The 13,132-nt window shown below is 39.8% G+C and overlaps 1 protein-coding gene across 2 annotated transcripts in view; it reads left to right on the top strand.

The window, feature by feature from the left end:
• The window catches only part of SERAC1 (serine active site containing 1), a 55,932-nt gene that overhangs the window by 5,198 nt on the left and 37,602 nt on the right, over positions 1–13,132 (top strand). Inside the window, exons 2-5 of one of the 2 annotated variants that reach the window (XM_040238897.1) lie at positions 8,476–8,591; positions 9,328–9,416; positions 10,656–10,692; positions 12,925–13,061. In XM_040238897.1, the coding sequence (XP_040094831.1) occupies positions 9,329–9,416; positions 10,656–10,692; positions 12,925–13,061 (262 nt within the window). In that variant the 5' untranslated portion in view covers positions 8,476–8,591; position 9,328. The remainder of the gene's footprint in view (positions 1–8,475; positions 8,592–9,327; positions 9,417–10,655; positions 10,693–12,924; positions 13,062–13,132) is intronic. The other variant, XM_040238898.1, reaches the window with a different exon arrangement.

The following is a 13,132-nucleotide window of genomic DNA, read 5'->3' as shown; positions in this document are numbered from 1 at the left end:
TCTGCTTCATTGACTACACCAAAGCCTTTGACTGTGTGGATCACAACAAATTGTGGAAAATTCTTAAAGAGATGGGAATACCAGACCACCTGACCTGTCTCCTGAGAAGCCTGTATGCATGATAAGAAGCGACAGTTAGAACTGGAGCTGCGTGTCTGAATCTGGGGCACAGTTTATTCATGAGGGCCCAGTGGCTCCCCATGGGCATTATATGCTGTCTCTGGCAACTGTTCCTTTTCCCTTTGCCTGCAGCCCCTTTTTGTTAATCCAGGGAACAGCTACCATCATGGCACAGTGGCAGAAATTATAGTTACTGCTGAAAATATCCCATAGTCCTAGGAGGCTAGGAGGGCATGGGTTTTCCAAAGCTTCGCCTTCTGACTTTCTACCCCACAGTATAGTGGACTACTTAGATGCCAATTTGGCTTCCGGTTGAATCAGCATGCTTAGCAAGCTCTGCTGCGTGTTTCTATCAACCTGTTCCCAGAAGTGGTTCTTGGCATTTTTGCCATTATTTTCTAGGTCTGATTTGTGCGTTGACTCCAAGTGTCATTTGTCTCCCAGGCTGCTTTCTTCACCTGGGTCTTCTTCCTGAAATAGTAGCCCTGTTAATCCATCTGTCTGCATTAATAGTCCCTTTTCTTTTCCATGACCGTATTCCTTGGTGGCCGTTCCTCTCTGGCTCATCCCCTTTAGCCAGCCCCTAGGTCCCTCAGTATCTCTCTCTTCTCTTAGGTTTTGGCCAGTGTTGCTCAAGTCACCACTGGTGTTGGTTCAGTTGGGGAGTGATTGGTTGGGTGCAGTTCAGGTGAAGAGTATTCACCCAAAAGTATTATGTGCCCCAGATCACAGTAATATGAGTAAGGGTGGTGCCCAAATTCAGGGTGGTTTCTGTGGTCCGTCAGGCCTCCTGTAACATTCCACGTTTTCTGTGGGTTTGAGCATGGTTAAACTATCTTACTTTCCTGGTGGCTCAGACGGTAAAGTGTCTGCTTACACTGCGGGAGATCCAGGTTCAATCCCTGGGTTGGGAAGATCTCCTGGAGAAGGAAATGGCACCCCACTGCAGTATTCTTGCCTGGAAAATCCCATGGACGGAGGAGCCTGGTAGGTTACAGTCCATGGGGTGGCAAAGAGTTGAACACAACTGAGCGACTTCACTTTCACTTTGAAACTGATTCTGGTCAGGGGCTAGCAGAGGCAGGAGATAACCTTGAGGATGGGGCCCACCTGCAAAAAGAAGGCTGGTATGTGTGAGGGCAAAGCACGACAGGAAACAAGTGGCAGGCAGCACTTCACACTATAACTCGGACTCTGCAGAGTATGCCACCATCCAGTCCTGTTGACACACACCGATGACGAGCTCCCCCTAGCCGATTGTGGGGCGATCACTCCAAAAAATTTCACCTTAGTCTGGGCCCTATGTAGTACCATACGTTATGAAAATGGTATACGAAAGGCTAAATCTAAATTAGAGAGTGACAGAAATGGGTACTTCAGTTCCAGAGTAGTGTAATTATAGCAAAAGGGTAAAGTAACTTGATCTTGAGAGTCAGAACTGGCTTCCAGGATCAGATAAGATAACTTTGCTCCAGCAACAGAACAGTTGCAGCCCTTATCTTAACGTTAGGAGCCATCCTGTTTCTTCTAAAGAGGACGTTAAAAGTCTGTTAAGGGCTTTCAGCAACAGCTTTCCCCTTTATTGTGTTGATGGCCAGGAAGGATCACTCCTTCACTTGGTTGAATCCAAGGCTTAACATCTTCAAGTTTAGCAGAAGAAATAGTTACTAGCAAAACCTGATGAGACTCCATCCACTGGGTTGGGATTGGTTTTCTGGAAGTACTTCTTTCCAGGTTTTTTGAATGGGGGATATGTGTATGGTATACTTCATGCTGCTTTGGTGAAAGTGATAACTTCTGCCTTTTTGGAGGAAGTACCTAGTACTAGACTTTCTGCCTATAAGACTTCTTGTAAGGTCACTACCTGCATGTCTGCTTTATAACTTCCATAATCCGTGAAACTGCTCCTATTGGTGAAGTGTCTAAGATGCCCATTGGAGCATTTAAAAATAATGTGGAATTAAAATAGTAGGCAAAAATACCTAAAAACATAGAGATTGGATTGGATTTAAAGCATTCTTATTTGGGATAATTTTTGTATTGCTTAAATTTATACTTTATGTAGCATGTTAAAAATGTAGTTATTTTTTAAATGAATAGAAATAAATGATACAACTTTAAACCAATTAAAGGGTATTAAAGAAAACTTGATTTATCCCACATACAATACATGTAAATGGATTAAACTTATCTGTTAAAAGATTTTGGAATTAAATATATATGATATCAAGAGACTATAAAGCATGATTGGGGAAAATGATAGTTAAGCACATGTTGAAAGAAAACTGGAAAGGGAATATTAACATCTTATGAAATAGAACTTAAAGCATATTAATAATATCCCTAAATATTAATAGGGATAAAGAGGGATCAGATATGATGATGAAAGGGACAGGGTACTTAAGTCCAACGGTCTTAAGTTTTTATACACCTAATGACATGTCTTTTCACATCATGACCGAAATATTGACAGTATTTGTTTGGCACAGTGTGGGGGTTCTATAGTAGAAGGTAAGACCCATGAGGGCAGGTACATAGGTTTCATATTCATTACTGTATCTCCAGTACTTAAAACAGTTCCTGGTGTATAGGTGCTCAAGTATTTGTTGAATGAATAAATAATTTAAAGAAATAATGCACAAGGGAATCTGATAAATCAAGAAGCCAGGATGAAAATTTTTACAAACCTCTCTGAGGTACTAGAAGGTCATGCAGATAAAATTTAGTAAGGTCATAGAGACTTTTTAACAACAAAATTCATGAGCTTGTTATAATGGATATAATAAATTTTGCCAATAACAAAAGTTTATATGATACATTTATAAATATTGGTTGCAATTAAGTGGCAAAGCAAGTCTTCACAATTCCAAAGAATATATGCTATCTAGCACAATGAAAAGATAATCTTTAGAAATTTCATGTTTAAAGACAGGAAACAGAACTAAACAATACCCAGATTAGAGGAGGTCTTGTCTCAGGTCTCCATAATCACGGCAGATGGTGACTGGAGCCATGAAGTTAAAAGACGCTTACTCCTTGGAAGGAAAGTTATGACCAACCTAGATAGCATATTCAAAAGCAGAGACATTACTTAGCCAACAAAGGTCCGTCTAGTCAAGGCTATGGTTTTTCCAGTGGTCATGTGTGGATGTGAGAGTTGGACTGTGAAGAAAGCTGAGTGCTGAAGAACTGATGCTTTTGGACTGTGGTGATGGAGAAGACTCTTGAGAGTCCCTTGGACTGCAAGGAATCCAACCAATCCATCCTAAAGGAGACCAGTCCTGGGTGTTCAATGGAAGGACTGATGCTGAAGCTGAAACTCCAATTCTTTGGCCACCTCATGCGAAGAGTTGACTCACTGGAAAAGACCCTGATGCTGGGAGGGATTGGGAGCAGGAGGAGAAGGGGATGACAGAGAATGAGATGGCTGTATGGCATCACTGACTCAATGCACCTGAATTTGAGTGAACCCCAGGAGTTGGTGATGGACAGGGAGGCCTGGCGTGCTGCGATTCATGGGGTCGCAAAGAGTTGGGCATGACTGAGTGACTGAAGTGAACTGTCTCAGGTCAGATTTGGAGAAGGAAATGGCAACCCACTCTAGTGTTCTTGCCTATAGAATCCCATGGACAGAGGAGTCTGGCAGGCCGTGGTCCATGGGGTCACAGAGAGTTGGACACAACCGAAGTGACTAAGCACACACAGTGAAAATATCAGGAATTGTGAAATTGAAGTAAAGCAAAACTAGAGGGGAATTTATGGTCTTAAATGTACTTATGAGACAGCAAGAAATGCTCATAATATATTAAGTTTTATTGAAGAAGTTAAGAAAAGGACAGGGTAAATCCAAAGAAAGAAAGAAGATAGTGAAGAGCAGAAATAGAAAACAGAATAAAACAGAGATGCTCAGCAAAAACAATAGATGAAGAAAATTAAATAAATTTTTCAATTAATAAACTTTTAGAAGGCAAGTAAAAAGTAAAGAAACACAAATAATGCTGGAAACAAAAAAGTTAGACAATTTTAGGGATAAAAAGATAATAGGAATAAGCAGGGATAGCTTTATGTTCATGATTTTGAAAACTTAAATTCCCACCTTCTTGAAAAATAGATATTATCAAGACTAATTCAAGAAAAAAATCTAAATTAGTAGTTATAGAAATAAAGTGACTCTAAAAAAGAGGCACATTAGCAACCAAATATGGACCTTGGTTAGATCCTAATTCTAATAGTCTAATAGTGCAAAGCCAAAGTTTATGAAATAATTGAAACATTCATTGGACATTTGATGATACTAACGAATTTTTTTGGAGAGAGGAATAATGATGGTTAATTTTCTCAGCAGTAACATACTATAGTATTTAAGGGTTAAATATAACATGACATCATGGAATTGCTTCAAAATAATTGAGTGTTACAGTGGTGGAGTGAATGTAGGTTACAGATTGCACTGTTCAATACTATAGCCGCTAGCCATATGTGGGTAATTAAAATTAATGAAAATTTACAAGATGAAATGACAGTTCCTCAATCACGTTAGCATATTTTCACATTGGTAGTAGGGAATCTCTATCATGCAGAAGTTCTTTTGGATAGGGCAGGTGTAGATGAAACAGGGTCGACCTTGTGTTGATAAGTTTTGAAGCTGAGTGACGAGGGGTTCATTTTATTATTCTCTCCACATTTGTATACATTTGAAATTTTCCATGAAATGAGGAAACAAAGAAAAACCACGCATGACCTTTGTGGAAAAAATTACAAAAGATCTAAAGGAAGAATTGAAGATATACTTTTCATGGAGAGACTCCATATGATATCATTTCAGTTCAATTCAGTCGCTCAGTCATGTCCATATCAGTTCAGTTCAGTTCAGTCGCTCAGTCGTGTCCGACTCTGTGACCCCATGGACTGCAGCATACCAGGCCTCCTTGTCCATCACCAACTCCCAGAATTTACTCAAACTTATGTCCATTGAGTCAGTGATGCCATCCAACCATCTCATCCTCTGTCGTCCCCTTCTCCCGCCGTCAATCTTTTCCCAGCATCAAGGTCTTTTCAAATGAGTCAGCTCTTCACATCAGGTAGCCAAAGTATTGGAGTTTCAGCTTCAACGTCGGTCCTTCCAGTAAATATTCGGGACTGATTTCCTTTAGGATGGACTGGTTGGATCTCCTTGCAGTCCAAGGGCCTCAAGACCCTCAAGAGTCTTCTCCAACACCACAGTTCAAAAGCATCAATTTTCCCAAATTAAGTCTATAAATTCAATTCAGTTCCATAAAAATCCCAATAGACAAGATAATTGTGAAAAGAATGGGGGCGAGGTGCTTACCTAGAAGCTATCAAGGCTTATTTTAAAGGTATAGGAATAAAGAAAGGTATTGTATCACTGATGCAGAGTTAGACAAATATACCAGTGGAACAAAACTCTCCAGAAATGGACCCTAGGTAGATTAGACCTTGGTGTAGGGAGAAGTCATTTCTAATCAGTGTGGAAACTATGTTTTGGTAATAAATGGCCTTGGGATATTTGGTTTCAGGAGTATGATAATTTGACTTTAGACATCCTGGGTGTTTGTGGTGCTTCAGAGTGGAAATGTGCATTAGGCAGCTGAATATATGTGTGAAGGTTAGCAGAGAGACTTGAATAGAAATAGTTATAGAAATTTGGGAATCATAAGCTTACAGGTAAAACTTTATGATGAAAACACTGAAATTACTTAGCATGAGAAGATAGCATGAGGAAAAAAGAAGACCGCAGGTGGAACCCACTGCAACACTAACGTTTAAGGACTGGGTGGTGGCGCTGGTGGTAAAGAACCCGCCTGCCAGTGCTGGAGATGTAAGAGCCTCGGGTTTGGTCCCTGGGTATGGAAGATCCCCTGGAGGAGAGCATGGCAACCCACTACAGTGTCCTTGCCTGGAGAATCCCAAGAACAGAGGGGCCTGGTGGGCTGCAGTCCATGGGGTCGCAAAGAGTCAGACACGACTGAAGCAATGTAGCATGCATGCAGAGGCAGCAGAGCCAGCTGTAAGCCCACTGAGGGCACATCTCAGTTTTCCATTGCCTGCAGGCGGTGGGTGCTCAGTAAGTTTTTGCCAAGTGAGTAATGGGATGGAGTGGCTAGAAATGTGACAATTCAGCCTAGAAGACCCAGTGTCACAGTAGCTAGAGGAGAGAAGGAGGGAGCAGTCAAATGCTTCAGACAAAGACCGGAAGATGGTGACTGAAAAGTGGCTTTCACAGCAAAGATGTCACTCACTGGTGACCCTGGGGAGGGGTGTTCTAGTGTTTCAGGAAGACACACTGGGGAAAGAGTCTTAAGAAATGCAGGTGGCAGACGTGCAGTTGGAAAGAGAAGTGGTGGATTGGAGGTCGGGTCGGGGCTTGGCAGAGCATGTGAACGTTTAGAGCAGTCGGGACGAAGAGACTTCCACCACTTGAGGAGGTGAGAGAAGTGAGTAGACTGGGGATTTACTTCCACCCCTCAATTATTTGTTCATTTTTGTGTTTTGATGAGAGAACACTGGACATCCAGTATTTCGAGGGGAGGAGTAGAAAGAGCTGAAGGAGAGTGTGTGAAGACAAAGAAGAGAAAGCTAATGAATGGATCGAGGTCCCTGTGGAAGTGAAAGAGATGAGAACGTAGATGGTACATTTCCCTGTGAGAAAGGATGAGACATTTTCCTCAGAAATAGGAAAGAACAGTGCTGATAGAAGTCCATTTGGAATCTGGAGAAGGTGATGCAGATAAAGATGTGAAAACCAGCCAGGGTAGATTTCCTGTGATACTATGAAGCTTAGGCTTGGGGGTGCCTTACTGCATGGGCTCCTTTGAGCACTCCGAATTGGTAGGAGCTGTCATGTCTTAGGGAGGGAGGAACATCAGAGTATAATCCCGAAGCATTTCTTTGTAAGCACTTCTGACAGATTACCTAATGAAACTCCGAAAGAAAGATACCAACATTTCTAAGACTCGAGGAATTTATTGTGGTGTCTTTTCTCATTCTAAATTACTTTCATTTTAGTACCTAATTTGATATTTGTGGTTTTGTGTGCAGTTTTTTTTTTTTTAAGGAACTTCCTACCCCACTTTTTTTAAAGGAACTTCCTACTCTTCCCCTACCCCACTATTTGAATATAATTTGTTTCCCTCAGTACCTCGATCAATCCCTGCTTGTAGGTATGGGGGCAGAAGTTGAAGGAGTTCATAGGCTTCATTTTGTGAGTGGAGTGAGAGAAATCATTTAAAAGGGATGAAGGGAGGGTAGGCCGCTTGGCAGAGTCGTGGCTGTTTAGGGCAGTTGTTGTGAGGGTAAGAAGAGAAACGATCAGGGACAGCAGAGATCATTCTGGGAGCCCACTCCCACTTTATCTTGTGTCCCCTGTCCCCCGTCTTGGCTGTCCAAATGTTGGAACAGAGAAAACACGTTTCAAGTTGGGGCTGCAAGATAGTATTACTAGAAAGAGGAGGGCTCTGGTGGGCTTTCCTTGAGGCTCAACTGGTAAAGAATCCACCTGCAATGCAGGAGGCCCGGGTTCGATCTCTGGGGTGGGAAGATCCCCTGGAGAAGGGAAAGGCTACCCACTCCAGTATTCTGGCCTGGAGAAGTCTATGGACTAGAGACTTGGACATGACTGAGTGATTTTGACTTACTCACTCACTCAACTGGTGTGTTGAGGGAGCAGGTAGAGAGAAGGTGAAGTGATGCACCTGGAGTTGAGGCTAAGTTGGGAAGGAAGTAGAACCACGAGACGGCTGCTCACTCCCGGGAAAGCAAGGATGGAAGGTTTGTTGAGGCTGGAGAGCAGTAAACTAGAAGTAGCTGAGATGCTGAGAGAGTTGAACATTAGAGAATTAGATACGGAGCAGCTTATTCTAGAAAAAGCTGAAAGGGCCAGTGTTGGTATTTGAGGAAATCTAGGGGGAAGTAAGATGGAGTAGGTTTCTGCTGCACTCAGACATATTCAGGACGCGGTGGAGGGGAACCCACTCGGGTATGTGTGTGAGTTTAAGTTAATACTGTGAAGGTTTTTGTGAAGTGACAGCAACTCTTTAAACAAGTGAGAAAATAAGAAACAGTGACGTTTAAAACAGTGATCTTTACATGTTTACCTGTTGCTCAGTTTGCTTAGTCATCAGTTGATGTACTACAGCCACAAGAAAACATTTTAAGCTTATTATCTTGTGTTATTCCTAACAGATTTTCTTACACATGTATACCAAGCATTAGTTACATTATTTCCCCCCGAACCTCTCTAAGGCTGCCAGATGTTTTTACTGTATTAAAATAAACTAAAGACCATTTCTCACGAGTTCCTCAAGGCATCTTCTTTCTTTTCTCTTATTCCAAAAGAAAAAAGAAATGTTTCATCCGGAGACAGCCTGATTCTAGAATACTGAGGTGTTCTAAAAACCATCGCATCATATTTAGATCATCTTCACTTAGTTGGTTAAATCGTTGCATGAAAGGTGAGTGATTAGATAGTTGAGCAGCATCTTCTTTGTCAGGATGCCAATAAGTGACAATTAAATTTCAAAGATTTTAAACAATATTGGGTACCATCTTAAAGGATTTGAAGAAAAGCTAAGTACTTCCATGGGTCCTAAGTATATCTTCCATTCAGAGTGCTTTTCACTTCTGTAGGGACTTCACAGTCACCAAAGATAAATATAAGTATCTATCTATATGCATGTATATATGTGTATATATATCAAAGGCATTTAAAGTTTTTTGACACCTATATTGATATTCTCAGTAACCTCTTTTTCTGTTTTCTACTAATCATTGTTCACAATTGGATACAATTTGAATAATAATCATCAAGGTACCAGCAAAATACTATGCTAATAAGTCTGCTTTAAATTTTTAAGGGAGAAATTTTGTTTTAATAGAAAAGGGTTTTTTTTCCAAATCTTGAAACATCTAACTCTGTGGTCAATCTACTGTGATTGTGACATGTTCTTTTTTTTTTTTCCCTTGTATGATTCCAATTATAATAACATTTTGTAAGTGACAAAACTATAGAGATAGTAAAAAGGCGTGTGTTTGCCAGGGTTTAGAGGAGGGTAGAGGGAAGGGATGAATATATAACGCACAATTTTTAGAGCAGTAGAACTATTCTGTAATGATGTGTTCTTATAGTTAAAAGAAATATTTCTAATTACATGCTAAATGAAATCTGTTGCAATTGTTCTAAACGCACAGAATGTCCCTGGCTGCTTCTTGTGTCATCTGCTGTAGAAGAATGGGAACCTCGACTCCGCCAAAAAGCAGCACATACTGGAGAGATATCAGTGAGTACAGTTAAAACGACAGTATTTTCTTGTAGAAACAGTGATAGAATTCTGGTTAAGTTTCCAGGGTGGTCCGCAAAAACTTATTTAATCCGTGATAAATCTCAGATTTGTTTACAACTTTTCTGTACTGATGGTTCACCCCCGGTTTGTAGGCCCAGAGCCATGCATAGTCCTTCTTCTTGGGACTCTCCCCCTCCCTTTGTTCCTGTCAGGTTCATACTCATCCTTGTAAATTCAAGTCTCACTGCATTCTTCAGCAGCTATTTATTAAGCTCCTATAAAACTGGGGCCAGGCCCATGTTATTAGGTTCTGGGAATTCAGTGGAGAGCCAGGAAGATGTTTTGCTTGCCCTCTAAGAACTTAAGATCTAGCACCCATCTACTGTCTATTTGTAAATATTTATGTTATTTATTACTAACCTTTATTTGTAAAATGAGAATATTAGCCTAGGCCATCTTTCATTCATTCTGCTATGTCCTGGGTACTATTACTAGGCCCTGAGGGTACAGTATTGAATAAGAAAAAGTCTGTATTTATGTTATTTATTACTACTCTTTATTTGTAAAACAAGAATATTAGCCTAGGCCATCTTTCATTCATTCTGCTATGTGCCAGGTACTATTACTAGGCCCCGAGGGTATAGTATTGAATAAGACAAAGTCTGTCCTCATGGAGCTTCCTTTTGGTCTTTAAGAGAGATCAGTTTTTAGGATAGATCCTTTTCATCTAGAAAATTCTGTGATTTTGTATTTTAAAAATACAAAAAAGAGTGGAACAGAGAAGGGAACTTTTCTTCTCTCATCACTTCTAGCAGAACAAACTCAAGAGTAGTGAATATACTGTAGGGTAGCAGAAAAGGCTGTGAGTCTGCATTCTGTTTCCAGGGCTTAGTGAAAGAGAAACATCGTAGTGTGAAGAAACAGGTGGTAGCAGTATAGCAGGAAACAAACCAGCTGCTCCCGGGAAAGTCCAGGGAGCCGTCTTGGAATAAAGAAGACTTCCTGGAATTGTCCTCTTTCCTGTTCCAGAACCCTTTCCTAGAATTTGGGGGAAATGGCCTTCTCCCTGGGCTGATACGTGTGGAAGTCAGTGGAGAGTTCCTTAACCCTCAGTAGGGAGGAGAAATGTTTTCTTGGCAGCATTATTTGAAGCTCTGAACAAAACCCTGAACAAAGCTTCTATACAGCCAACAAATTATACATTGACATTGTCTTTTTTTCCCTTTCTTTTTGAAGGAAATATAATAAAGCTTACTGGATCACTTATTTTAGGGTAAGTGTCAACTGTGAAATATTAATTGACTTCATTATACTACTGTTTGAGAGCTCAGTGGGAGTAATTTACAGGTAGCATAGGGGTGCTGAAAGGGTATATATAGATTTTGGAATCTGTGAACATGTGGATTCATCACTGCTTAATCACTGGTTCTGTCACTTCAATGTTGTCTTGATCCAGTTACTTTAAGCCCTGAGGAGTGTTTTCTCTTGGATCTAAGTGTAGATCTGGGAATTCTGCCCCCTGGCACTGTTGCTCTGAGGAAAGCACTTGGCAAGTACAGAGCAGGCACTCACTGATGAGCTTTCACATACCTAAAATCACATCTTGTCTTAGGTTATGAAGAGGTTCAAGAAAGCTGAAATCAACTATAGTCAAAGTCATTTTTGAAAGTCCTTTGAGTCACCATAAAGCTGTTATGAAAGGAATTGAGGTTGACTGAGAAAACCACTAGATTGACACTCCCATTTCATGCTATTTCAGAGGCACATGTTTAATGAATGGAGTGATTTTCTTCCAAAGGTTGTTATTTTTCATTCTCTTTTCTTCTTTTTGGAGAGGAGGGATGGATATATATTAAGTGTATGTCCAATGCTGCTCTAGTGTTTCTGTTAATAATATTCTTTTTCATTAGTGTAAATATAGAATCAAGTCTTAGATGCTAAAATGATAAAGTAGATATATTTGCCATTTTATCCAAATACATACATTTCTCCATGACATTGTAAGGTAAGACAGAACATATTTAGAGGATTTTTTTTCCTTGGACTCATTCCAGGCAAAAGATAAATGTTATATTCTTTTCTATGATGCAGTTTCTTTGTTTATATCACAGTAAAATTCAGGAATATTGTGAAAAATCACAATTTCTAGTAAAGAATTTTGTCTTTCATGAAACATGCGATAAAAATACTGAATAGATTTGTTCGTTTTGGCTGCTCTGGTCTATCCCCCAAGAGAGGTGATGACTCTCGAGAGCTTTCTCCCCATTCTTCTGGTGCTGGCAGTGTCTGGCCTTTCTGTCTTCCTTGCTTTTGCTGTAGGGTGGGAAGCTCGGGAAAATGCTTCACACAACTGTTGTTTCTAAGCTCTGAGTTCACAGAGTGCAGCCTTTGTGTCTGGATAATAAGGCGTGTGTAGGTCAGTCTGACTAGGGGGAAAAAATCCTTCACTTTAGGATATACAACATTGTATTTCACTTAAAAACAAATTCTAGTTTGCTTCCCCCCCACTTCCACCATCAGCTTGTGGCATCTTAGTTTCCCAACCAAGGACTGAACCCGGGCCCTTGGCAGTGAAAGGGCAGAGTCCTAACCACTGGGTCGTCAGAGAAGTCCTTGTGTTTCACTTCTAATATTTGATTTTAGGTTTAACACTTAGGAGAGAAGAAATTTTCATATGCTGGTGTTAAGGAGTACAGATTGACTAATCTTTTTAAAAAACACTTTGGCATTATCTAGTAAAGTTGACCAATATATATATACTTTCAGAAAGTCTGTAATTTTACTTCTAAGTATGTATCTTAGAGGAACATATGTATCTACAGAACATGAGTATGTATCTTAGGGGAACATATACACATGCATACAGTACAGATGTATATGATGTATATATAACACACTGTGATTGACTCCAAACAGAAATTCCCTAAATGCCCATCTGTGGTAGAATGGATAAGTAAGTCGTTATATAGCCACACAGTGGATGAATCACATACCATGTGAAAATATAAATGCTTGAACTCCAGATACATGTAACAACATGGGTGAATCTCACAGGAAGAAGGCTGAACTAAAGAATACATACAGTGAGATTCCATTCCTTTGAAATTTACAGACAAAATTAAGCCTTGTTGTTTAAAGGTTCATGTTTAGGTGGTGAACTATAAAGAATAACAAGGATATTATTATAATCAGAAAAGAATAATTGGCTATAAAGACGGGAGACAGGGTCAGGATCAGGGAAGGACGCACTGTGGGCTTCTGGGTACTGTTAATGTTTTTTGCCTGGGAATGTAATGCAGGTATTTGTTATTTGTTAAGCTGAAATGTGTATATACATTTGTAAATATATATGTATAATGTATGTTATATACGTATTACCGTATTCATACTATGTTTCCCAATAAAAAAGAAAGAAAAAGTTCTACAGAAAGCTTATTAAAAAAGAGTGGCTCCTGTGTTATATTTAGATTATATGTTTATGATGAATCTTTTGTTTCTTTTTAAGAGGCTCTTTATTTATTACATATGAAGTTCTGGCCTTGAAGAAGTCTTTGACATTAGATACTCAAGTGGTAGAAAGAGAAAAAATGAAGTCATATATATATGTGCACACAGTTTCTTTAGATAAAACAGAAAATCATGGTAAGTTCATGGTAAAGTAATCCCATCTTTGTGAACAATGGAAGCTAGTTATTGAATTTAAAAAATGAGTA

Source organism: Oryx dammah, unplaced genomic scaffold (genome assembly GCF_014754425.2).
Source record: "Oryx dammah isolate SB20612 unplaced genomic scaffold, SCBI_Odam_1.1 HiC_scaffold_4, whole genome shotgun sequence".
NCBI classification, from domain to species: domain Eukaryota; kingdom Metazoa; phylum Chordata; class Mammalia; order Artiodactyla; family Bovidae; genus Oryx; species Oryx dammah.
The sequence above is the reverse complement of the archived record's forward strand: the minus strand, read 5'-3'. Positions and strand labels throughout refer to the sequence as shown.